The sequence below is a fragment of the Leuresthes tenuis genome, unplaced genomic scaffold (genome assembly GCF_036924035.1).
Source record: "Leuresthes tenuis unplaced genomic scaffold, fLeuTen1.0.hap1 SCAF_6, whole genome shotgun sequence".
NCBI lineage: Eukaryota > Metazoa > Chordata > Actinopteri > Atheriniformes > Atherinopsidae > Leuresthes > Leuresthes tenuis.
The window spans coordinates 6,962,823-6,988,512 of record NW_027325360.1 but is presented as its reverse complement, the minus strand read 5'-3'; the positions used below and the strand labels follow the sequence as shown (position 1 = coordinate 6,988,512).

General features: G+C 40.2%; 1 protein-coding gene across 3 annotated transcripts in view; it reads left to right on the top strand.

Annotated features, from left to right (window-relative positions):
* smarca2 (SWI/SNF related BAF chromatin remodeling complex subunit ATPase 2) overlaps positions 1-25,690 on the top strand; it is a 46,617-nt gene that overhangs the window by 14,363 nt on the left and 6,564 nt on the right. For all 3 annotated transcript variants that reach the window (XM_072387337.1, XM_072387336.1, XM_072387335.1), the window contains 15 exons: positions 4,194-4,357; positions 5,743-5,809; positions 5,931-6,041; positions 9,195-9,437; positions 10,407-10,520; positions 12,733-12,837; positions 13,151-13,237; positions 13,435-13,481; positions 15,802-15,968; positions 16,940-17,103; positions 17,892-18,119; positions 18,458-18,535; positions 19,801-20,019; positions 22,306-22,529; positions 24,783-24,888. In XM_072387337.1, the coding sequence (XP_072243438.1) occupies positions 4,194-4,357; positions 5,743-5,809; positions 5,931-6,041; positions 9,195-9,437; positions 10,407-10,520; positions 12,733-12,837; positions 13,151-13,237; positions 13,435-13,481; positions 15,802-15,968; positions 16,940-17,103; positions 17,892-18,119; positions 18,458-18,535; positions 19,801-20,019; positions 22,306-22,529; positions 24,783-24,888 (2,124 nt within the window). The remainder of the gene's footprint in view (positions 1-4,193; positions 4,358-5,742; positions 5,810-5,930; positions 6,042-9,194; positions 9,438-10,406; positions 10,521-12,732; positions 12,838-13,150; positions 13,238-13,434; positions 13,482-15,801; positions 15,969-16,939; positions 17,104-17,891; positions 18,120-18,457; positions 18,536-19,800; positions 20,020-22,305; positions 22,530-24,782; positions 24,889-25,690) is intronic.

Sequence of the window (25,690 nt, the reverse complement as noted above, 5' to 3'; positions counted from 1 at the left end):
CAGGGGCTTCGCATTTTAAACATCGATTTGGACCAACTAGCAAACTAAAAATAATTTTATGCTTAAGGGTTCTGCTTTGTGAGAAACAAGTTCTCTTTTTTCAAGGATATGATTTAACAAAATTGAATTTTTCTGAGGAGAGAACAACAAGGGATGACATTTTGTGTCCAGAAGGCCAGTGGTCAACTTTTCTGTTCCAGCATAATGTTCAGATGCAGCTGAAAAAATTAGAATATTCTGAAAAGGTTCAGTGTTTTTTGTCACTCGTTTCAGAAAGTGCAACTCGTTATATAGATTCATTACACAGAGTGAAATAGCCTTTATTTCTTGTCATTTTGATGATTATGGCATGCAGATAATGAAAACCCAAAATTCAGTCTCTCAGAAAATCAGAATATTACATAAGATCAGTAAAATAATTTTAAAAAAATTTAAAAAGGTATTTTAAACAGAAATGCCAGGCTTCTGAAAAGTATGTTCATTTCTATGCACTAAATACTTGGTTGGGCCTCCTTTTGCATGAATTACTGAATCAACGCGGCGTGGCATGGAGGCGATCAGCCTGTGGCACTGCTGAGGTGTAATGGCAGCCCAGGTTGCTTTGATGGCAGCCTTCAGGTCATCTGCATTGTTGGTCTCATCTTCCTCTTAATACCCCATAGATTCTCTATGGTAAGACGCTTCTGACATTGTCTATGGTTCAGGAGTGGCTTGACACGAGGAATGCGACATTTGCAGCTCACGTCTGGGCTTCGGCTGTGTGTAGTGGCTCTCGATGCGCTGCCTCCAGCCTCAGTGAAGGAGTAGACTGAGGCTTGGATGGATTTTGCTTGACAATCCTCTCAAAGCAGTGGTGCTCCCCGTTGCTGGTGCACCTTTTCGTACCACACTTTTTCCTTCCACTTAACTCTATGAATATGCTTGGCTACAGCACTGAGTGAACAACCAGCTTCTTTAACCTTTTGTGACCCTTTGTGGCTTGACCTTCTTCCCCATGATTGTGTAGCCTACTGACCCAAACTGAGAGACCATTTAAAGGCTCAGGAAACCTTTGCAGGTGTTCTGAGTTAATTAGCTGATTAGGGTGTATCATCAAAAGTACAGGAAATAAAGGCTTGAAATATTTCACTCTGTGTAATTAATCTATATAATATATGAGTTTCACTTTCTGAAATGAGTGACAAAGAATATTGGGACATTTAGTGGTTAAAGTTAATCATTGTTGCCCTCTTTGAACCTGTGGTAACCACATGGATCCTTTATGCTACCAGCTTGTGTGTTTGTAGCTTCTTTACAGCAACATCCATATTTGAGGAATTATTTTCTATCATGTACAAGTATAGATTCTATAAGCATCAGCCATTTTGGGCAACAATATTGTGTATCGAATTCCTTATTTTTCAGACCTTTTACTTATGCAATTTAATATAGTTACATGATTAATTCATGAATGTAAACTGTCTGTCTGACTGGCAAAAGCATTAACATGGAGGCTGTAATTCTACTTTCAAGATGCATGTTTCTGTCAAACAACCTTTCACTTAATTTACATTTTCAGTTTCCCCCGTATTTGTTATTTTTGAAGCTTTAATTTTTCAAAGAACACGATGACAGCAAAAAACCATTCAGAAGCCTATTTTCTGAACTTGTGAGCGTTGCACTGTCCTCAAAGTCACCAATCAAAATGACAGCTATTCAACAAAACAAAACACAGGTGACTATAATGGAGGACTAATTTCCTGCAGATGTGAATGGATTTAAAAGCCTCAAATGAATGGACAATGGCCCTGTTTCCATTTATAAAATAGCGGGCAGTAATTTAATCAAATTTTTTAAGGTAGAGAACATCCTGCACCACTGATTTGTTTCTTTAGAACTATCAGCCATTTTCCAGTGTTTTTTCCCCCCAAACTATTTGTCAAGACGGTGTTGAAGCCTTTTGGAAGTGTTTCTAGTTTCTTATTGTTGATAAAGTGTCACCTCTCTTCTGTGTGTGTACTACCACTAAGAACTTTGCCTTGAGCAAACAGGGCTTTCTACTTGTTTTTGCACTCCCTCTCCCAGTCTTGGCTGCGCTTTAACTGTGTGTCAGTCCAGTTGTGAAGTCATTTTTCTGTTTAGTTTTTAAATGCGCAGCTTCATGAACAATGAAAACAGAAGGAAACCTGGCGGCCTTGGCCATTGATAGTAGAAAAATAATTGTTACAGCCTCCTCAATGATTCTTTTCAGCTGGATATGTTGCGATCATTGGCTCACGTCAACTTATCTTGGCCACATTTATTTTCTAGAAGCAGAAACAGCAGACAGTCTTTATGATCAGTCATGTGAGTAACGGGCACAAACATCCAAACAGATCTACAATTTCAAAAAGGCAAAAACCTCAAACAAAGTAAAAACTTTAAACCAAAGAAGCCTGTTTTAATGCACATCAACAAACTGATGAAAAAAGGATCTCTGAGGTTCAGTTCTACCAGAACATGAAATTAATTTTAGAGGTTGTCGATATCGGCCAATATTGGCTTTAAAATGAACTATCGGCCATTCCACCAGTAAGTTTTTTAACACTACTAACTTAATTAACCACCTCAATGAGTTTATGGCAGCAAGGAAGGAAAACGAGAAAACGACAGCAGAACAAAACCTCACCAGCAGAATCTCTTTTCCAAGCCTCGGATAAAGCCAGGAAATACAGAGGGCAAAAGGTATCACTCAAAAAACGGATGGAAATATTCAATAAGGAAAAAGACAGTTACAGCCCTACACATGTGTTAATGTTCATTATTAGAGGCATTCAGACTGACTTGCTCCTAGCTGTTCTTAGGCAGAGGAGGTGTGATCAAACCAATCTACTGCAAAGCAAATAAATGTTCAGGGAATTTCAGTTTTCAGGGAAAACTTTTCTCTTTTTTTAATGGTACAACCACCCTCTGCTCCAGTGTGATTATGCTTCAAGGAGACTGATTGCAATGCCATATAGAATGACTAACAGAAAGGGAAGTCACAATAGGGCGCAGTTAAGTTTGCAGTTTGATTTATTGTTTGCTTGGCTTTGAATGAGATATGGTGCTGCTCCTTTTGGAACGTTGGAGAGATTTCAGCTGTACAATAATTGAATCTCTTGTTCAAAGTTCCAGCATCTGTTTAACAAACCTGAATTGTGAAAAGGAAATTACAGAGTTTAAAGCCGGCATTTTAACCAGAAATAACTCTGCTGACAGACCTGTAGTTGAGCCACATGCACTCTGTAATTGGTTTCCTTCTCTGCTGCCTGTGCCCTCCTGTCCTTTTCCGTTTCTTCAGTCTTTTGCTGATTGGTTTGCACAGACCACTTACACAGATGGATTAAGATCAGATTTATTTTCATGTACAGGGAATACACAAAATTTGTCCTCTGCTTTTAACCCATCCAGGTTGGCACCTGTTGAACACACACATGCAAATGCACAGGGTCACACACTCATAGAGACAGATGGCATACACTGGAGCGGTGGGCAGGGAGCATGGGAGTACGGCACCTCCAGCCCTCCAGCTGTCAGCTTCACCAGTCTTTGAGTGGTGAGAGTGGGAATGAATCTGCCAACCTTCCGGTTATTGGACGACCCACTCTAACCACTGAGCCTGAAAGGTGTTATTGACCCTGAAAGATGTTATTGTCTATCATATTTTCTTAATTTGGAATCTAAAGTGTCTTAGTGGCTCTAAGATCAAACAGCTCCAGCAAAGCTTACCGTGAAAGCCATCAAATTGGTTTATCTTAAATGCATTTAAGGGTTTGCACTTTTTAGAAGGGAAAAGGCAGAGGAAAGGCATGAGGATATAACTAATAGTCTGGCAGGTTTTCCCTTTAGACGGTTGTTAAAAAAAGGACAAAGCGGGTCATGACAGATTACATGTATGTTTTGGTTGCTCATGCTGGTGAGCTTTCTGAAGAGCTTTATTCTTGATATTCGCATTGTCAGCCTAGTACTTTGTAGCAAAGCAAACTGTCTACTCTTACGTGTTTGGTCTCTTTTAGAAGCATTCAGACCTGCAGCCTGTAATTTTCCTTGATATGTTCTGTCACTGCCCTGAGAATTCGATCCATTCACACTTTTCCTCTTTGATATAAACCGAGGGAGAAGATGTGGTATGTCCAACTGGTGTCTTCTCTGATATGTGTTGAAGTATGCCTTTATTTCTCTGTGTTTACTAGATCCAGGGGCTGGAGTGGATGGTGTCCCTATACAACAATAATCTGAACGGCATTCTGGCTGATGAAATGGGCCTTGGCAAAACCATCCAAACCATCGCCCTTATCACCTACCTGATGGAACTCAAGAGGCTCAATGGCCCCTATCTCATCATTGTTCCCCTCTCGTCAGTACTCCTCACCTGGCATCTGTCATATCTCTTGTAGCGTGGTGTCAGGGCATGCTAAAATGTTCATCACCAGTGTGCAGTGTTCAAAACTGCTTTCAGTGATCATTTTAGATTAAAAGAACTTTACTAACTTAAATAACAAGGGCTTTAATGGAGAGAGTCTTAAGTCCCTACACTGATTGAGAGATTCCACCTTTTTGTTGGATTTTATAATGGTAATGTTGAGCCAAATGACCCAAACCTGCTACGCAGTACGTCCTAATTGTAAGCTCATTTGTGCACTTGAAAAATTATACAGTCAGTCACAAGAAGTACTCACAAATTATAGTCTACATGCTAAATGGTTTCTATTTTCGAGAAGGCTGTTACACGATGCAGTCCACCCACAATGTGAAAGACAAAGTAATTCTTTTATATGCTCACATGCAAGTAAAAGAGAAGAATAAAAAAGAATCAAGCTGCTTCAGAAAGATACGAACTGAAGAAGTAATTGATCTGAAAAGACATTACGCTTTTTATTTGAATAGTTTATCTGGCTTTCCCAAGAAATTTCCTGTTCCTTTAAAGCATTTGAAGGCATCCATTCATTCAAATTCCTAATTGGATTGTGATTACGTTTCTCACCATTTATCCCCTCAAACACCTTCAGGCACAACTCGTCAGGCTTTCACTTGAAATCGGCAGGAGACCTTGTCTCCAAGCTGAGTCAGGGTGCAGCTGTTTGGGAACTGAAATTGAAAGCTATTTTCTCAGCTTCTGTAAAAACGGAAGATAAAAGCACCCTCAGCGCTCATACATTCAGGAAAAACGTGTCCTCTAATTACATGTTTCATCAAAATACTTTTCCTTTTAAGTGGTGGTTTATAACTGTGGGTGTTAGATTATAATGAACCACGGTTTTGTTTTTAGCAGTGAGCAGGGAGCGCATCTTTTTGAAGTCAAACTGCACAGCAGAGGCTCAATGCTGAGCTCAAGGACTCTCGTTAAACATAATTTTTAATGTGTGGAGATTATATTTTCAACTTTTCGTTGATCCGCGTTGGGGGGTGGGGAGCACAGTTTCAAATAGAGTATCTTATTGCGACTGTAGTGCCTTGACCCCTTGGAAAAATAGTTCTTTCCTCTGGTGTTTGTCCCATATTTTATGTCTTGATTAAAGACACTTCAGTAAGCCATTTGCCTCCTGATGAATGATTCCTCAAGTTGCTCTCTCCTCTTCATATGTTGGCATATAGAAGGTCTGAAGTTGTACTTCACCAAATAATTAAAGCTGCTGTTTTACAAGAGTGTCTGTTACTGCTGTAAACTTCTCTTAGAAGACCTCTTGCTTGAGTAGTAGCTTCTTATTTTCTTTTCTTTTTTCTTATACTTTTCTTCTCCAGGACTTTGTCTAACTGGGTCTATGAGCTTGACAAGTGGGCTCCTTCTGTGGTAAAAATAGCCTACAAGGTAATTAAAGTCTATTTTTTTTCTTTTTCTTTTCTTCATTCCATTTCAGACGTTCTGAATGAATGTATTTTGCTGATTGTGACTGGAAGTTGTCTTTTTCTTTGTGTCTCCCTTTTATAAGGGCACTCCTGCTTTACGCCGTGGCCTCGTGCCTCAGCTCCGCAGTGGGAAGTTTAATGTCCTGCTGACCACCTATGAATACATCATCAAGGACAAGCACATACTGGCCAAGGTGAAAGACTTTTCTGTCCTCTGTGTGTGTGATAGACTGTCAGACTTATGCTGTATTGCCACATTTGCCTTCACACACCTCCTAATTTGGTTTTCAGCTATGTACGTCTACATGTTAGGTCTTTTGACTCATTTTGACCACATTTGACTTGAATAACAACTCTTTTACACACTTTTACCATCGTGGCAGTGAGTTTTTTCTAGTTAGCTTGTTGGCTTCGTTCCACATGCATTCCGAAGGTATTCCTGAACGTTTCAAGGAAGTGCGATTTGAACTTTGCAGTCACCACGTCTTTCTTCTCGGAGTAGTTTTTGCACAGTGCGGTGGAGCACTCAAGGTAATCGTTTTTATCCACGAGAATGTAGGGAATCTCAACGAAGGTAACTACAAGTTGGTGTGATATCCATGTTGGCTTGGTATGCCTGAGATTTGTAAAGATCTTCACTTTTGTCTGAAGTAAATCCTTTCTGTGCTTGTCAGTGGTGGTTGTACGCAGGAGTCATGCCTTCATCCCTTTGACAAAGAACAACCTGATGGTTTGAAACTGAGTCCTTAAATTTTGACTCCCCTTTTTGACTTCGATCCATCCTCGGTGTCAGTGTCTCTTGGCCCACTTCGGTTTGTATTTTTATTTATTCATTTATTTTTGAAGACTTTCTTTCTCTTGATTAATGATTGCTGTTTCAGACAACTTCAATAAAAATAAAAGAAAGAGTTTAAAACAACAGAACTGTTAGACTTCAAAAGATACTTGAGAGCCAACAACAATTTATCTGTTTTAAGGAACGGCACGTATCTTTGAACCTTGTTATTGTGAGAACTGGTGTGTAAGCATTTCTTGGCACTACCATACATAAATAGAACTGACTTACTCCAAAGCTGTGCTGTAAGGCTTCATATCTTTAAGATGTATTTGCAGTTTAACCAAGCATCAAGGCTTGCTGCTGCCCTCAACCCACCACTACATTACTACCAATATTTTTTATCTTGTCATTCGAGCCGAAGCTTTATTGAGGATTTAAGTCATGTACTTAAAGGTCGAGTGATTCAGTCTAATCTAATACACTCGTCACAGTTCTGCCAGCTGTGTGTGTTGGCTGTGATTGCACCAGATGTGTTTGTGAATGAGTAATCCACACAACTATTCCAAACAACCACCAAGGACGTTCGTGCTCATGCAGACATGGACTTTGTGCAGAAGACTGGACATTTGAATCTGTATTCCTTTCCCAGGAGAATGAGTTCAGATTTAGATTTTTTATTTTTTTTTGTGGCAGATACTTTGTTTGGAAAAACTGACTCTTAAACTTGTTGAGTGGGTGTGAGACACAACTACAACCACCCTAACCCTCCTTGTTATGGCTCTAATGACCAATGTATTGGATTGTGTTATGCAAGATAATTCTACTTTCTCTTTAGTCACTGTCTTTATAAAACAACCTGACCGTGGAACTCGTTGCTTCTTTGTGAGGAAACTGTCAAACAGCGCTGTATATGAAAGAAACTTTTTTCTTTAGGCCCCAGATAGTCCCGTTATTGAGGATGTTGCCTTGGCAATGCAGACTGTAACTCCTGAAGCAGCTCTCAAGGGAGGATTGTTCGTTTAGCTGTTCAGTAAAAATGGAATCATCAGCATGCATCATGTGTCTTATGTTTCCTTTGTCCTTTTTTTTATTTATTTTTTTTATCCATACATCAACTTCTCCACCACAGCCACGTTTTTCTTTGTGTTTTTTCTGTTTTCCCCTCATCTATTCACTAAAAGAAATGCATGAAAACAGGACACGCATCATAGATCGCTGTCTGAGGGTTTGGTTTGTTGAGCAGAGACTGTGGAATCCACCATTGACCTACAGCAACATATGATGTTAGAGTCTGTTATTGACAAAAATCTGTGCTATGAAAAACTAACACCAGTGATGAACTTTGCAGCCATGCGGAGTGGTTCATTTGCTTTCCCATTGTGAATACCTGCAGCTGCAGCATGTAGCTGGGGACGTAAATTGGTTTATCAACTTTTCAAAGAGTCTTGAACAGTCTCTTCAGGGCTCAGTCCTACTTTAATATTATCCTAATTAACGTGCAGGCTTCTTGAGTGTCTTTAAGACTAAGAATAAGTAGATTGAACAATGACTTTAATCCTAATCATCAGAAATATGATCTGATCTTGGGGTGAACTTGCTGGGATGTTCTTCAAATAGTTGAGAAATGATCTTATCACCCTTCCCAGAATGATGGGCAGCAACAATTGCTTCTCTAAGATCACTGCTGATGTCTTTCCTCCTTGACATTGTGTTAACACACACCTGAATGCTCCAGACCAGCAAACTGACAAAACCTTAGCTTTTATAAAGGTGCTCACATTCACTGATGATCAGTGCATCAAGTGCACTGAATTAGCAGCAGGCGGCTGTGAATATGGAAGCAATAAGGATGGACTTTAATAAGGATAACAATGTTTTCATACACAGCTTTTTGTAAAATAAAGAATCATTAAAAGAAATCTTGTGCTTTTCTGTGCTTGAGGGTGTATTTACCTAATTGTAAGATCTGCTAAGAACCACTTACAATTTTTTTTATTGTGTCCTGATAAGACTCTAAATTGACCGTAGGAGCGTGGATGCTTGATTCTCTCGTTTGTCTCACCCATCCGGGGTGTAGCCTGCCTCTTGCCCATTGACAGCTTGCTTAGGCTCCACCCCCCTGTGACCCTCAATTGGATTAAGTGGGTAAAGAAAACAGATGGATGTGTCCTGATACATGTAGCATTCAAATTGCAGTACTGACACTGCTATATCCATTTATATTTACCATGTTTTTGAACTTTTAATTCTGGTTTTGCAGCTCAACTAGGGTTTACTTCAGTCTGCATTGTGAATGCACTTAACATTTTATTAGGAATGAAAATAATTCCCATGCAAAGCAGTATTGAAGATAATTCCATTTATTTAAAGGAGAAAAATGTAAATCCTGTCTAAATGAACACCATAAACATGTCTCTCATTTGTATTCAGAGTGGTTTTGTACCCTGAGGATACAGACAAGTAAAACAAATTCTTTTTTTTTTAACAAATTATGAGCTGTTTATATAATCCAGGCTATTTAAAATGCTAATTGTCCCATGGGGTTAATTGGGTTTTTATCCACTTGCAGATTCGTTGGAAGTACATGATTGTAGATGAGGGTCATCGCATGAAGAACCACCACTGTAAGTTGACCCAGGTGCTGAACACCCACTATGTGGCTCCCCGCCGCCTGCTCCTCACCGGTACACCACTGCAGAACAAGCTGCCTGAGCTGTGGGCCCTGCTCAACTTCCTTCTGCCTACCATCTTCAAGAGCTGTAGCACCTTCGAGCAGTGGTTCAACGCACCGTTCGCCATGACAGGAGAGCGGGTAACAACTTTTATCTTCGTCAGCTAGTCTTTGCAAATGTGCTTAATTAGATGATTTTCATTATAGATTCTCTGGTCTTATTTGTAATCAATACTAAAAACCAGACTAACTAGTTTTTCTTTGATATCATTTAATTAGACTAATTAGAAGAAGAAAACAGTCCAAAGCTGACTGCAGGGGCTTTGTGTTGGGGATTGGGACTTTTGCAGGACACTTTCCTGACTCCCCCTGCCTGCCCACGTCAGTGGTGGCCATTAGCTAAATAATATTCATAACATAACATTAGGAGCAGATCATTTCTGGTTGGTTGTGTACTCACATTTTTAAAAAAATTTCTTTCTTTCTGTGCCTGTTATTTTGGCTCCTAATATCTTTTCCGTCAAGGTTTTGATACACACCTCAGCGCTGTAGAAAGTGTCGATGTTGCTGCTTTTTATGACCACAGCTCAGGCAAACTTTCTCCTTTTCACCACGTCTTTACTGCCCTGTGTACTGCAGCTCTACTTATACTTCCCATGGGGTCATATTTTCTGCCCCCTAGTTTAAGGGGGTAAAGTAGCACACAGCCCATTTCCCAGAAGATGCTACCAGGGTAAGCTGTTTGTTCTCAGAGGTCTTTACCTTGAGGTGGAGCACACAGAAATGTGAAGTGCTGGAAACAAATGCCTACATTTTCAGACAAGTCTAAGCAGCTGAAGAACGAAATGAATCATCAGCGCAAATACGACCGCTTCAGTTAGCAGGTGTCTTCACCATGAGTGAGACAAACATTTGAGCTGCTCTGGAGGTTCGCTCTTTTTATTTCAGGTTTGGCTGTAATTGTTTAGTTTGCAGGAAAAGTAGAAATTTTTCTGAAGCGTTAAAATGTCTAAAAAAGAAAAGAGAATCTGCTTTTAGCTCAGCTTATCAGCTGCAGAACCAACTGGTCTTTGAGGTACCATCTTCACGTATCCTCTCTTATTTGTTCAGGTTGACCTCAATGAAGAAGAGACCATCCTGATTATTCGCCGTTTACATAAGGTTCTTCGCCCCTTCCTGCTTCGCCGACTGAAGAAAGAAGTGGAGTCTCAGCTGCCCGAGAAGGTGAGATTGAAGCCTGACTTTGTTTGATTTAAGGCAGAATATTGGTATTTCCAAAGTTTGCAGGCCGAAAATCTGCATTGTGGTTTGATTGAAATAACCTACAATGCAGTACTGGCATCTCCAGAACAGTTTTATACATTTTACAGGCCTTATGTGACCAAGTAAAATGTTTGTTGCTGTTGTTTTGGAAGTGGAAACTGTTTGGATAATGGAACAGCTTGAATTGGATGAAGGTGATTGGATGAACTGTCTGTGTATTTTGATCCCGATATGAATTGATGGTGCTCTCATTATGTGTGTGTAACACGGTATTTTTTAGCTCTATTCACATTTATTAACAGATATATTTACATTGCACATAATCCTATCAGCAACATAATGCCTTCATATTTCATTTTCATGACACTTGCTCTTTAGACTCCAGTTAATCCTGTTGTACTTAAAAATAGCTAAATATTTAAAATAGCTCCATATTTTTCCTTATTCATATTTGATGCTACGGCACAAGCTCTTCCTTCTTGCTGCCTCCAGCAGGAACAGGCAACCTAAAATTGTTATACTTTTTGCTGGGTGATTCTTTTTTTTTTAATTGCACTAATTAGTTGCTTCAACATATAGACATATATCAAATGTTGCAACAGAAGCATCCAGGTAGCAACAATGTAATTCAGCAAGCTTTGCTTTCATGAATATATATTTATTCTGTCTATCTGTGCATATAGAGGGGAGCGGTTGCTGTAGCACGAGTTTGTGCGGACTGTTTGCAGAAGACAGAGAAAGCTGGGGTGAACTGATGCTCTGCACACGGTTCCACAGTAAAATTAGTAGCTCTTTTGAATAGTAAAAAATGACTAAATAATGGGAGGATAACACGGCTCAGTCCAGCTTTTGTGCCTCTCAATAAGTCCACTGATACTCTCCCACATGCGTTCAGTCCTCTTCGGATGACAAACGGCTGTGAGTTTCGATATGATGTCCAAACACACTGGCTGCTGTCACAGTTTGTGCTGGGGGACTATCGATGTTTGTTCCGTCAGTGGATTGACTGGAAATGTGAAATCCTTATCACCAAGCTCTACAGAAATGTGATTTCAATCTAAATGTGGGATAATTTCATCCCTAGCCCTACGTCTGTATATCACACACTCTTCAGATGGTGCCAACCTTGAATGTTACTTTCCTCCCTCAGAGAATACATGAAGCTGTTAATTAAGATCAATGACAGGGTCACCATGTCAAGGTTTTGCAGTTATGAGAAAATAGTGAACACTCCCTCATGACATAATCTATGGGAAACCGATATAAATGAATTATTGTTTAGTCTTTTTATGTGACTGGAGTGACATTATATGTAATAAGTGTCTTAATGAACTTCATAAGTTTCTTACCTTTGCTGCAACTTTAGAGAATGCCTTTGTTTTAGTGTTCATGCTTTGTATTTTCTTCTTTTTGCATTCGTCTCCCTATGATCTCAAAGCAGAGACAGTCAGTGGGTCCACATGAAGAGATTAACTCCATTATAGCTATAGTTGGGTTATGCTCCTTATCTGAGGGTAATTATCCTTGGATATATGGCGGTGAATGAATGGAATCACTGGCACAAAGCATGTCATACCCCGGTACGATAGGTGGCGCTGTAGCCATTTTATCGCTAATAGAGCCACTTCGGTTGACGTCTTCACCACCAACAACAACAAACTCAGGTATTCAAGAAAGATGGCGAACGAAGAGCAAGATGAAGCTCCGTCCCTCTACATTTGTGATGAGCTGGTTATGGCACAAACGCGATGCACAACGGCACATTCTCCATTGTGCGTTGTTTTTCATTCTTTCCGACGGTGGCAACAACAACAGTAATATCATTTCCTTCGACTTCCGGGAAAAAATCTCGAGCATGCGCAGAACGCTCGATCCGATCCACTGTCGTCTACGTGCACGTTCAGTGGGCATTTGGATTGAGTTATCTCGGGGTCTTAATTTGATTGGTCTTTAATTTGGTCTTTAACCCGATCTGATCCGTTTTTTGTCAGATTAAGGTGTCTACATGAGCTGAATAACCCGATCTTATTGTAATTTAGCCATTAATCCGATCCGATGGCACTCATGTAACCCCACTGTGTGATATTAAGTACGGTGTCAGCACAAACACACAAACTCTCAGGGAGATGCAACGATGCCTCTGAACTTTGTTTTCCTCCTGTCATTCATGCAGGTGGAGTATGTCATAAAGTGTGACATGTCTGCGATACAGAAGGTTCTGTACCGCCACATGCAGAAAGGCATCCTCCTAACAGACGGCTCAGAGAAAGACAAGAAGGTAAATATCACTGGGGCATCTGAGGCCTCGCTGGGTGTCTTTACTTTGGTTTATGGCTATGTGTCATGCTGAGGCTGGGACTGTGGTGATTGAACTTGAATGTTTCTTTTCATCTTACTTTTTCTTCTTTTTTTAAACTTAGAAAATTGCTTTTGAAATGAAATGGACACAGTGTTGCAAAATAAAAGTTATAATGTAATTCTAGTGCAGTGCTGTTTAGTTTTCTAGGGTTATATTTTAGTCCTTGAGTCAAATATTTTGTTATATCTGTTAAGAATCACGGTTTTGATGTGAAACTGTTTCATCTCTCCAGGGTAAAGGAGGTGCCAAGACTCTAATGAACACCATCATGCAGCTGAAGAAGATCTGCAACCATCCGTACATGTTCCCGCACATTGAGGTGTGCCGGCTGACAACTAATTAGTGCAACTCATTAATATTTAGTATTGGTATCTTGTTGTCCATGGTTGTCTCAGTTAACAAATTTACAGCTTTTTATTCAAAAACATTACCTGAAAGAGCTCTATTTGTTTTAAAGTCTGTTCCCAGTGCTTAAATCCTTTCTTTACTTTTACTAAAACATGTTTTCTGATACAGGAATCCTTTGCTGAGCACTTGGGGTATCCAAACGGCATCATCAACGGGTAAATATTACACCACACTTCTGAGTTTGTATCATCCAGTATTGGATTATTGGATTAGAGTATTGGATCTGAAAGAATTCTATCCACTATCGGTTTCATTTGTGAGTTAAGTATCAGAGTGAGAGTAAACTTTTTTCACTTTCTTGGATCTTATAGTGTTTGTTTTTTTTTATGGCAGATATGTGTCAACATTTATAACATCACTGGAAACATGTTTTCCATTCCATTTTCCATTTCCATTCCATTTGCAGTGTTTTATGTGGTCACAGCCCCAACTTCAGGCCCTTTCAAACACTTGGAGAGTTAACATTGAGCTGTTTTTTTTCTTTTTTCTCCGTACGTAAACACATCTACAGCAACATATTAGAGAGCTAGAACCCATTGATTAATATGTTGAATTTTATATCTAGATAATATTGTATATGGAGCTACTGATAAGGGTTATCAGATAGTGATGATTTAACACTTTTTGCCTTAAACTGTAATTCACATCTGAAAAACGTAAAGCTACAAAAACTAGATCTATAATAATTTTTTATTAGGTTGATATGAGACCTTAAGTTAGACCTCTGTTTCTAAAGTTTATGGAAATCTGAGCAATGTTTTTGCACTTGGGGTCAGAGTATTCGCAGAACGATTTAATCCCTTATTTTTTCCTGTTTCGGTATTTCAGAAATTCATTCTTATCTACCGCATAGGCACAAGACCTCTTGTCAGACCTCATCATTTATTTGTGTGAGAATGATTATACAAGGAAATGAGGAAATGAAAACACACGAGCAAAGGGAGAACCGCAAATAATAGATATGAGAACAAACTGAAATTCAATTATTTGTAACATTAACTCCTGTCTGAGACCTTCAGAGAGTGTGATTGCTTATACACTGTTTAAGATGGCCTCTGGTTGATAGAAATTGTTTGCCTGATGCAGGTCTAGCACTGAAACGGCACAAATGGAAGGTTTTTTTGTACGTTTGACGGCGTGTAGAAGCTTCTTTACATATGCACCCATTTCCAGAAGTACATGTATGAAGTATCTCCTTTGCTGGTGTCTTAGTGTAAAAGCTGACTGCAGAGTTGATGCTTGTCGGAATTACTTCAGATGGTGATGACATCATCATGATATTATGTTGTTTTTGAGGTGGAGTTGCGTGAAGTCCTTATGGGTAAATGACCAGAAGAGAGCATTTGAGAATAAAATAGCCTTTCTTATCCCTTGAGTGAGAATATTGCACATTACAGAGCTCTGTGATGAAGGAATATATATACAAAAATAAATAAACGAATGTAAAAAGTTTTGTACAAGTTTTAAAATGATGTCTACAACCTAGGAACATGGTAAGATGCAGGTGAAACTGTAAGTAACAGTGATGGGTGAGTGCACTCGTGTGGTGTTATGGAGTCTGACAGCTGCCGGTAAGAATGACCTGTGGTAGCGTTCCTTCCACACGGCGGGACTAAAAGTCTGTTGCTGAATGAGCTGAGCTGCTCAGCTGTTACTGTCACTGGTAGTCGATGGTTCAGGCTCCCGCTCTCTCCAGCTTCCCCCTGAGCAGTCGAGGCTGGATGATGTTAAAGGCACTGGAACAGTTAAAACTGAGACTCTTACAGTGCTCTCGAGGTGAGAAAGGGCCGATGACAGCGTCATGTGCGGCTGGTAGGCAAACTGCAGCGGGCGAAGGTGGTTGAGTATAATCCTCTCTATGGCCTTCATCAGGTGTCTAAAGTGGTTCAGCTCCCTGGGGTGTGCTGTCTTTGTGTCATCTAAAACTATTTAAACCTCAAAACTTGAATTAAAGTTTGAGGTATATTGTGGATTTTTACACTGTATTACTTCTGCATCAGACAGTTGCACACAGTCAGTGGGATGCCATTCTGTAAGTGCTGGGTTTTTTCTGTTTTCAAGTCACCTGAGGACATCAAAAGTCTCTTAAAGAAACATGTTTATGAACAAATGACATGCTTAAAAAAATGGAACTGTTAAATTAGCCTTTGGTCATGATATTTCTGTGTTGTCACAGGAGATGCAAGACAAACCGAAGGGATGCTTTGCTCACCATACATACATAGCCTTAATAGCTGGCTTTTTATTATATTTTTCTATCGTGTTGCTACCAGGTTCCACAGTAATAATATATAAAGAGCTACAGCTCCCAGAACTTCTGCTGAATAAACATTTCAGTTCTGCTCAAGTGTCAAGATGGTGTCTCCCACTTCGGGCTGTTTAACCGCAGTCATTCAAGGCGCCACCGGGGCTTTGATTATCACCCTCGTCGATGAGAATTTACGATTCATTTTAAATGTCACTGTCTCCACTTAGGCAGGAGTTGTATCGAGCTTCTGGAAAGTTTGAGCTCCTCGATCGCATCCTACCGAAGCTGCACGCCACCAACCACAGAGTCCTCCTGTTCTGCCAGATGACCTCACTCATGACAATCATGGAGGACTACTTCAGCTATCGCAACTTTCAGTATTTACGCCTCGATGGTAAGATCATCCAAACATGCCTGTTTGAGGAGGACTCTGATCACATGTGAAGAAAGCGGCTCCGTTCTGGAACAATGCTAAAAAGTATCTGTGTAGTTCCAGCAAATAAACATAGTGATGGCTGTTGTTTCTGGCTAACAGCCCTCGTAGACTTCTTTTTGATATGCAGCATGGAAATGTGACCTCCTGAGCTGGCTTGATTTGATCATTTATTTAAAGTAAATGGGTGATATTTTCACTTTATAATAATAATTATTCTTGTGACACATAAGGAATGCAAAGGTTTGAAAAGAAAAAACAATCCAACAAAAACTGTTTGAAATAAAAAATGTTCTTATATGTCGGGTTATACTGTCGATAACATGATGCCTTCAGAACCTAAACTCTGGGACAAAATGAAGCCAGAGCAGTGCAGGTGTTGGAGAAAATGTTGAGACTTTTTAACAGCCCTTGGCTGTGGCTCAGGGGGTAGAGTGGTTGAGTTGGAAGGTCGCTGGTTTGATCCTCAACGCTCCTCGGGTGAAACACTGAACTCCACATATTTCTCCAGTGCGTTCCTTAATGTCTGTTAAAAGCATCTGCTAAATGAACGGAACGTAATTGTAAATTATTGTGTCCACTGCGCCCATGAGACTGAAGTAGTGCTGGCAGCTGTACCTCCCGGCTGTCAAGGAGCCTCTAACATAGTTAGTTGGTTAATAACCAGCTATAACTTACTAAGTCCATGTTTTAAAAGTGCAGTAAAGCTTTTACAAGTTCAAGTTTTTAAGGACATGTGTTAGCTATGTTAATGCAAAAAGCTTGCTTTAAAATGAATAAGATGCTGTCTGTTCATGCATACCTTGTTTATTTGTATTGTTGTTGTTGTTTTTTTCCATAACATACACTGTCAAACTATATAGTTACTTCTAAACTGCATTCTATAGCATGAGCTGTTCATGTTCAAACAAAAATAAGATTTTATTTTTCAGGAACCACCAAGTCTGAGGACAGAGCTGCTCTGTTGAAGAAATTTAATGAGGAAGGATCTCAGTACTTCATCTTCCTCCTCAGTACCAGAGCAGGTGGTCTTGGTCTCAACCTGCAGGCTGCCGACACCGTCGTCATCTTTGACAGCGACTGGAACCCCCACCAGGTACATCCATCACTTTATTTTCCTATGTCTAACCTGTATTGATGAAGTCTACAAAATGTAGCTTCAGATGGGCAGATGTGAGGGGATATTTACTGCTTTTTGGGCAGACATGCTCATCATTGGGGTTGATCTTTTATCTATTTTTGTGCGCTATAAAACCGCTTGTTCTCTCTCAAAACAGGTCATTTTATTGTATTTAAAGATGTTCTTAGCTGGGGGGTGCGATTATGGAGTAAATGGATAAATAATACGACGTTTTCACTGCATCTGTTTTATCGCAGCAGACTTTCCATGCAGTTTTTTTGAGAATCCCAGAGCAGGAGTCAAAGTTGCCACAAACAACTGAAATCTGGATGAAAAGTCCCAAAAGTGCCACAGGGTTGTTGGGTGTCTGTGGCTGTCCCTCGTGTTCAGTTATGTTCAGAAAGCAGTCTGCTTTTGAATTGAAACTATATATCCATTGCGTGCTGTTTTCTTTTAAGTCGTTGCCTTCACATTTTCAGCTTAGAGAAACACAGTCTAAACATGAGTCTAAACACAATAAAAAGCGAAGGAACATGGGGTTAAACTTTGCAGTGATCATGGCACCCTGTTGACTTTAATTTCCTGACAGATCGTATTGATGGTCAGAGTTGATATTTAACTGAACAGGCTGAGCTATACTGACCAACTAAAAAAAAGATTTTTTAAGTTTAAAGGTGTTTACTTTGGGCTTTGTTCTTGGTACATATGTTCCCTTTTTAATCTCGATTCATGTGAAGCATTTCTTCTCGATCTGCTGACTACAGGACCTTCAGGCTCAGGATCGGGCTCACCGCATCGGCCAGCAGAATGAGGTACGCGTGCTTCGTCTCTGCTCCGTCAACAGTGTGGAGGAAAAGATCTTGGCTGCTGCCAAATACAAACTGAATGTGGATCAGAAGGTCATCCAGGCCGGCATGTTTGACCAGAAGTCATCAAGCCACGAGCGGCGGGCTTTTCTTCAGGCCATTTTAGAGCATGAGGAGCAGAATGAGGTTTGTAAGATGTTTTTTCATTTAAAGTTTAACTGGTTTTCTTTTAAGCGAAAATGTTTCAAGCCTTGGGACTAAATTGGCATTTTATCTGATAATAATCATGTAATGAGATAGTTTTGATTGAATTGCAGGGAGGGGGTTTCATATGATCTGCAGATATTCGTCCTTCACTCATTTTTTTCTGTTTGTGTGATAGAATCTTAACTGTTTATTTATTGACTTGACTGTTTTTTGTACTGAACTGAACATGAGCGAGACAGTTAAAACTGCGACAGTTAAAACCAAGTAACAAGATTTGGTTTTGGACTGTCTTGATGATTTCATCTCGTTGATTGTAGGATGAAGATGAGGTACCTGATGATGAAACCCTTAATCAGATGATAGCCCGCAATGAAGAGGAATTTGAGCTCTTCATGGTAAGGGAAGTACATGTTTTGGTCTCATTTCAATGCCGCTTGTAAAACAGTTGAAATGGAAAGAATTGTTAATACATTGATCTTCTGAAAGAGGAGTCAGCTAAAACTGGTTGATTGTGCACATTGTGACGAGCCTATTTATCTGGTAATATTTTTCCATTTGCTCAGGCACTGAGAAGCATAATTTTGCATAATAATAGATAATAAAATGGCCTGTGTTGCCATTTTAATTAGAAGTATAACAGCTGTCTTTTTCACACTTCATAACTCTGTAACCCTTTGTGTTTCAGATATCTTTAATTGCTGTTTTCCCTTGTGCGTTGTGTTTTTAAAAAAAAAACAAACACTCAAGCTTCCCAAGGTCCTGATGAAGTTGCCGTGTTTTCATGTGGCTCGAATCAGCTTCGAGCTCTGTGGTTGCTGGGCGCCCTGTATGAGACATTCATAGCTTGAGTTTACACTGCGGCCAGCAAACGCCTCCCTAAAAATGCGATGAAGTTGGTCAGTTTGACTCCAGATCTGTTGCTCTCTGTGATCACAGGTCTTTGTCACAGAGAAAAGACCTCAGCATGGTGATAGCATGATGGTGGCCTATGATCACTGATCATGATCAAGTCACTGATGTTAGCCTACAAAGTGCTTAATGGAACGGCTCCCATCTACTTGAGTGCCCTTGCAAAGGCTTATGTCACAACTCGGTCCCTCCGTTCGTTGCAGGATTGTCGTCTAGCAGCTCCTACACCACGCCTAAGACAATCCAAACTCATGTGTTGTCCCCCGATGGTGGAATGACCTACCGAGCGCTACCAGAACAGGGGCGTCCCTGTCTATCTTCAAGAAGCTCTTGAAAACCCAGTTCTTCAGAGAGCATCTCCTATCCTAGCACTTCTCTACCCCCTCTATCTTTGCACTTTTTCTTTCTGCACTTCCTTCTATGCCTGCACTCTATCTCTACTCTGTCACCTCTGACAGAGTCGGACTAGTGGGTTCCTTCTATGTAGTTTATTGTTAGCTTTTTACATAGCTTGTTATATCTTCATTTGTAAGTCGCTGTGGATAAAAGCGTCTGCTAAATACATAAACATAAACATGATAAAACAGTAGGGTTTTGGTTTTGGAATGTCTTGCCTGATCCTGATGCTTTATAGATCTACCATCACCTGTCTATTTGAGTATAAATCCATCTAATGGGATCCATTTGGGAACCTAGAATACTGTCACTTATTTGCTAATGCACCTGTGGTTTTCCTCTCTTTCTTCCTCAGCGCATGGACATGGACCGACGACGAGAGGATGCCAGGAATCCAAAACGTAAGCCTCGCCTAATGGAGGAAGATGAGTTGCCTTCTTGGATCATCAAAGATGACGCTGAGGTGGAAAGACTCACCTATGAAGAGGAAGAGGAGAAGATGTTCGGTCGAGGATCACGCTGTCGTCGTGACGTTGACTACAGCGACGCACTGACTGAAAAACAGTGGCTACGGGTATGGACTCATTTTATCAGGATGCAAATATTTTTTTCCTTAGTCAGCAAACTACAAATAAGGTGATACATGTAAGCACACACATACATCAGAACTATCAAAAACTTTCTTTTCTCACATCTCAGCTCCCCTCCACTGCAACTTATTTCAGCTCTGTGAAATACTTTGGTAACTGATTATTGAAATAATTGAATAGAGAATACTTCCTGGTGTTACAGATAACCTTGTTGAGTCATTCATTCGTGAACACTGAAAACTAATATGATATCGTACATTGTTTAAGATATTTGTGAACACGTCAGTAACCTGCAGCCTGATTTATCGGGTCTGAAACAACATTGAATGTGACATGCATCTGCGCTCACAGTGAAATTAGAAATCTACTCTACAAAGAAGAATTTAGTCACACATCTTATAGATTTGTAGCCTGTTAAACAAATTGCAAAGTCAAAAGCAGTGACGTCTTAGTTTGTCTGTCTGTAGCAGACACGACCTGGAAAAATTGAATTATTTCCCGTGTTTGAAGGTCTGGTAGTTTTCTAAAACGGCTGAACACTAATTTCTCGCAGTCATTTGTGGTTGGAGACTTTCCTCTGTCGGTCATTAACACACAGATGTCAGATACAAAATATCAGTTGGTCTGCATCATTAATAGGTGTGAGCTGAGTGAGCAGAGCCTGCACATCGTTTATAGAGTGTATCAGCCGGGCCACTCACCCGATGCCCCGCTCAGATCGAACAGTAGGCGCCTTCAACTGTTGTTTGTGAGGTTTGTGAGGTAAATATAACGACAAAGGCTGGCGCGGTTTACAGTATATCATCAAATCTGATGTTTGGAAATGATTTGGATCTTATAAGAAGGAGGGAGTGTTGGGCAAAAGAGCAGCAGTGGCACGACGGATGTGAACACTTACCTTTTTGAGACATCATGAAGCCTTGTTTTCTAATACAGCTCGAATAAACAACACCAGCTGCAGTCAAGAACAAGTCACGGATACTGCAGGCTCGATTGTCAACAAAGTCCAGGGTTATTACATCTATCAGCCATTTTATTGCTAAAGATTTACCAGCTTACAGTGCAGCTGAGAGGGAAAATTTTCATGATATGATATTGTAGATACTTAAGAGTTGTGGCAAAAGATTAAAGCAAAGAACAAAAAGCTTTTTTTCCTGCCTTAGGAAGGACCAAAATTCTTGTGATTCCCTGTTTTTTTTATAATGTACATCATACATGAGGGAAGTTAACTAATTTCAGGTCTATAATTGTCCTAATTTAGTTGCATTAGTTGTGTATAAGATATTTATGTCTGTGACTGGTGCGGAAATCATGGCAATGTCTGTGGCATCCTGTGAGTGTGTGAGTGTGCACGAGCCAGCACGATGTGTTTGTGTGACCCTGTGAGAAGAGAGCTGTGCTCACTTCACGTCCTTCAGTTGAAAACTGCCTCGTTCGGTTTAAATTTCTGGAAAATATGAACACCGCACGTGAAAATTTCAGCGCGTTCATGCAAACCACACAGTTCTAGGTATGTATCAAACTGTGGGAGATGCACACCCCAAACTAATATGTGCTCTCAGTAACTTTTGTAAAAGGTAAAGACACACAACAAAAACTGATACAAACGGTCTGCAAACATTTAAGGCCTGTATTTAACTGAAAATGATATAAAAGAAAAAAACATTTTTACATGATCTTTTTGAACATGATTCCTTTTTCTTTTAGTTTTGGGCAGCAGCATGTTCACCTCTGTGCTGCATCACCTCTTCTTTTGACATCCTGTATGCATTTGATTCCTCTAGTTCTGAGTATTTTCATGCACCAAGCAGTCATTATCCATCTTAAATAAGATTGAAAAACCAAATTGTTGCTTGTTGTGATGCTAGCAGCACTCACTGACCCACATCAAGAAGACTGTGACACTCTCGCCTGGGGAGAGTCATCTTAAGCCGGTCAGATCCGTTTTATTAACTGGGACAGAGGTTTCGGGGAATGCTAGAATAGAACAATGGCACTTTGAGTCCATGTTGGCTGTGATTCAAACAAGTTCTCATTTGAAGAAAACTTGTTTGCTATCCCATAAAGAAGAAAAGAAACACCAAGACAAGACTACATGCACACAGTACAGGGAAATTTGCTGTTGCATAGCAGTTGCTAACTCTTTTTAGGAGAATACAAATCATCTATTTTTAAACGTGAGGCCATGACACTGCAGCTCTGCATCTTACTGGACAGGTTTAATGACTGAGTATGAACTTTGTCTCTGCCCTGGGGTTTGTGACCTTCAGGCCATTGAGGATGGAAATTTGGAGGAGATGGAGGAGGAGATCCGGCTGAAAAAACGCAAACGCAAGAGACGTCAGGACAAAGACTCGTCGAGCAGAGACGACGGAGGATCGAAGGCCAAAAAGAGACGTGGACGACCGCCGGCAGAAAAGCTCTCCCCCAACCCGCCCAAACTCACGAAGCAAATGAACACCATCATTGACACAGTGATCAACTACAGAGATGGGTAAGATCTCTCTATTCACGTCTCATGCTGTGTCTGTGGTGGCAGTATTCTCTTCTGTCACAGGTGGTCACCGTGTTCGACCAGCATAAACAAGCAGCTTGTGAAAATCTCAGCTTGTGAGTCAGTAAATCCTGATTGCTTCATTATATTTTTACGCTGTGGAGAAATCCAGAAGTCTGCTCTGATTCAGGCAGATCGGATCTCCTCACTGATGGTTGCTCCGCATGCTAACCGCGCACATCAGCCTGTTTGTTCAATTACTTCTGAAACTTAAGTGGCAACCATCTTTGTCCTTTTAAAAAGCTTGGAAATGTCTTTATAGTTCTAAAGGAGATCAATTACACTGTACATATCTGCACTCATAAGGGCTTTTTTTGTATGAGCTCCTTAGAATTGAATAAACTTTCATTTCCTCAGTTTAGCCGGGCAGTGGTCTTAAGTTTAATTTCCTCCATAGAACATGCTGAGGTACATCATGCGTATAGGCCTCAAAGCATTCGGGGTTTACAGGAATTCCAGATTCTCCAGATTCTTAGTTAGTCCCCAGTGAGCTGTTTTCTTAGAGGTGGCTGTTACTGTATCACTGCGCTGAGAGACGTCATCCTGCAGTGGGTGACATAATATCAGTGTAATTTACCATCAGAAGCCCTGAAATCAGCCTGAACGACAGATGAATCCAGTGTTTCTGCTTTTGATGATTACAAAACAGTGACAAAAAAGAACATGTAGTTAGAGCCTCAGTCATGGAAAAACTTAGAGGATTAACAACTGCTGGAGTGGGGCTTTGGATAAAGAGCAATGCTATGTTTTCATTGTATTTCTTGCACATAGTTGAGTGATTCCTTATTTAATACAGTACACAGGACAGTTGTCTCTACTGTGGAATTCCAGCTAGTTGTAGCTTTTGGTTTCCTGTTCTCTTGCAGTCATAAATGAACCACTACAGTTTGAAGGTCACACCAACAGTAGTTGAGTATTTGATTAAAAACATTTCTCTTGCTCAGTTATTTGTCCAGAAGTTTAGCTGCTGTACTTCTGCTCAAAGGCAGAGTTGTCCAACCTGTTGGACCTCTTTTTTATTATTCAGCAGGTGAGGGTATTAACAGAAGAAGATGCATGTAATTAAATTATTTTTCTCCTGACATCTGTTGAATTCACTAAAGGAACATTAGAGTTCATGCTGCCTCTCTGAACATCGTGACAGGAAGTCTGTTGGCAGAATTTAACTGCATATAAAGAAGTCACACATTCAGACTTTGGCAGATGGATTAGTTTTGGAGCCACTCTCTGTTTTTGGCATAAAATGTGGGAAAGAAGCTATATTTTTGTGGAGCAATCAAACGCCTTGGTTTACAAGAAAAGGGAGAAACACAAAAAACGTAAGATTTCAACATGATCTATCTCCTTTAACCCATTTTCCTTGCTGTGGGGAAATGAACTGGGAAGAAGATGCAGTTAATGTTTGCATGTAGCGGGATGATGAATATGAATTCACTGTGAGTTGTTTGTGTGGGCTCATGCTTGCAGCTGGCATTGTGTTCTGTCTTAGACAAACTTTGCATTTGATAAGCACTGAGCATTTTCACTTACAGTAATAGTTGTAGATATAACTGGAATAAATCAGTGCAATAATGTGTGTCCAGAGCAGGGAATCCATTCACTGGTGTCTGCAAAGTGATTTGGAGTTTATTCGTCCTCCTTAATCATTTCTGTTTACGTTTTGGCAGCTTTTTTTATGCACCCGACTGCTTGTTGTTTACCTCCCTTATCTTGAAATGGTTGAGCATTATTACTTAATTGTTAATTGCGCTGCATTCCTTCGATGGAATCAAATTATTTGCGCTGCAGGTTCCACCTGCAAATGCTGATAAGTTCACTTTGTATTCTGACAGGACGCTGTATCTCAGTTCTCCATATGCCTGCATGCATGTATGCGTCTGTTCTGTGTGGTCCTCCTGACTCTGCTCTGATATCTTCATGTGCTGAGTCCAACAATTGTTCTTGTTGTTTTCTTTGTTTCACTTATATCCATGAGGGCAGGTTGAGTAATAGAAATGTCAGTATAGCGCAGTGCCACGAACTACATTCTCCACAATGACTACACAGTTGTCTCAACACTTATGTGTATTGTATTAGAACATGATCATATTTTTTTGCCCACCACACATACAAAGGATGGAAATTACTGCAATTTACACTCAGCAGCTCGACAGGATGAAATCTGGATTTAATAATAAAATATTGTGCTCGCAGGTCAGGAAGACAACTAAGTGAAGTCTTCGTCCAGCTTCCATCCAGAAAGGAACTCCCGGAATATTATGAGCTGATCAGAAAACCTGTGGACTTCAAGAAGATCAAGGTTTGTTAACCTAGATTAACACGAACATTAAGAAATGACCGTGAATTGAGGATTATGATGAACAATCTGAATGTGCTCATCAGATAATGAATGTTCTCTCAACATGTTAAATTCAAAGTAAGGTAAATAAATGAGTATTCTGTGAAAATGAAATGATTACTTTAAGGTCTTTTATTTTTGTGTGAGTATAAACAGAATCACAGATAATGGAACTTTATGCCCAGTCCAACAGTATTTTAAAGAGGTACATTAGTTCTGAGCTTAAAGAAAGTTTCCTTTTCTCAGTAGACAGCGGTCAGAATGCTCTGTTTGAAGAGTACGGCAGGGAAGCTGATGGCGAGCCAAGCTAACGACTCAACTAGAAAGTTTCACCATCCATAACAACTCCAACCTTGTGAATTTAAAGCGGTTTGAGCAAACCTTATACTGCTTCATTTTGGACTTGGACATCGGCGCTAAACTTTCTCAGTTACCGTGTTGTTCTGGTTGCCCTGATCGTGCACAGCCTTTGAATAAGCAGTCATTGACTGATGGCCGCACACTAACCGTGCAACACTGGTGTTCATCAGTTGAGAAAATATAGTGGCAGAGACATCAAGTGTTGGAAACTTTGACGATGTTGTTTGCTTGAACCGGTTTTGAGTTCTTTTAGATGGTGAAAATTAGCTTCTCTCATGCATCCTCTGAGTAGCTGTTAATTTGGCTTCACCGTCAAACCCCCCTTTCTAATCCTCCAATCTGAGAGCGCTCTAACTGCTGTCCACTGCAGGTAAGACGCTGACAACTCAGAAACTCTTCACAC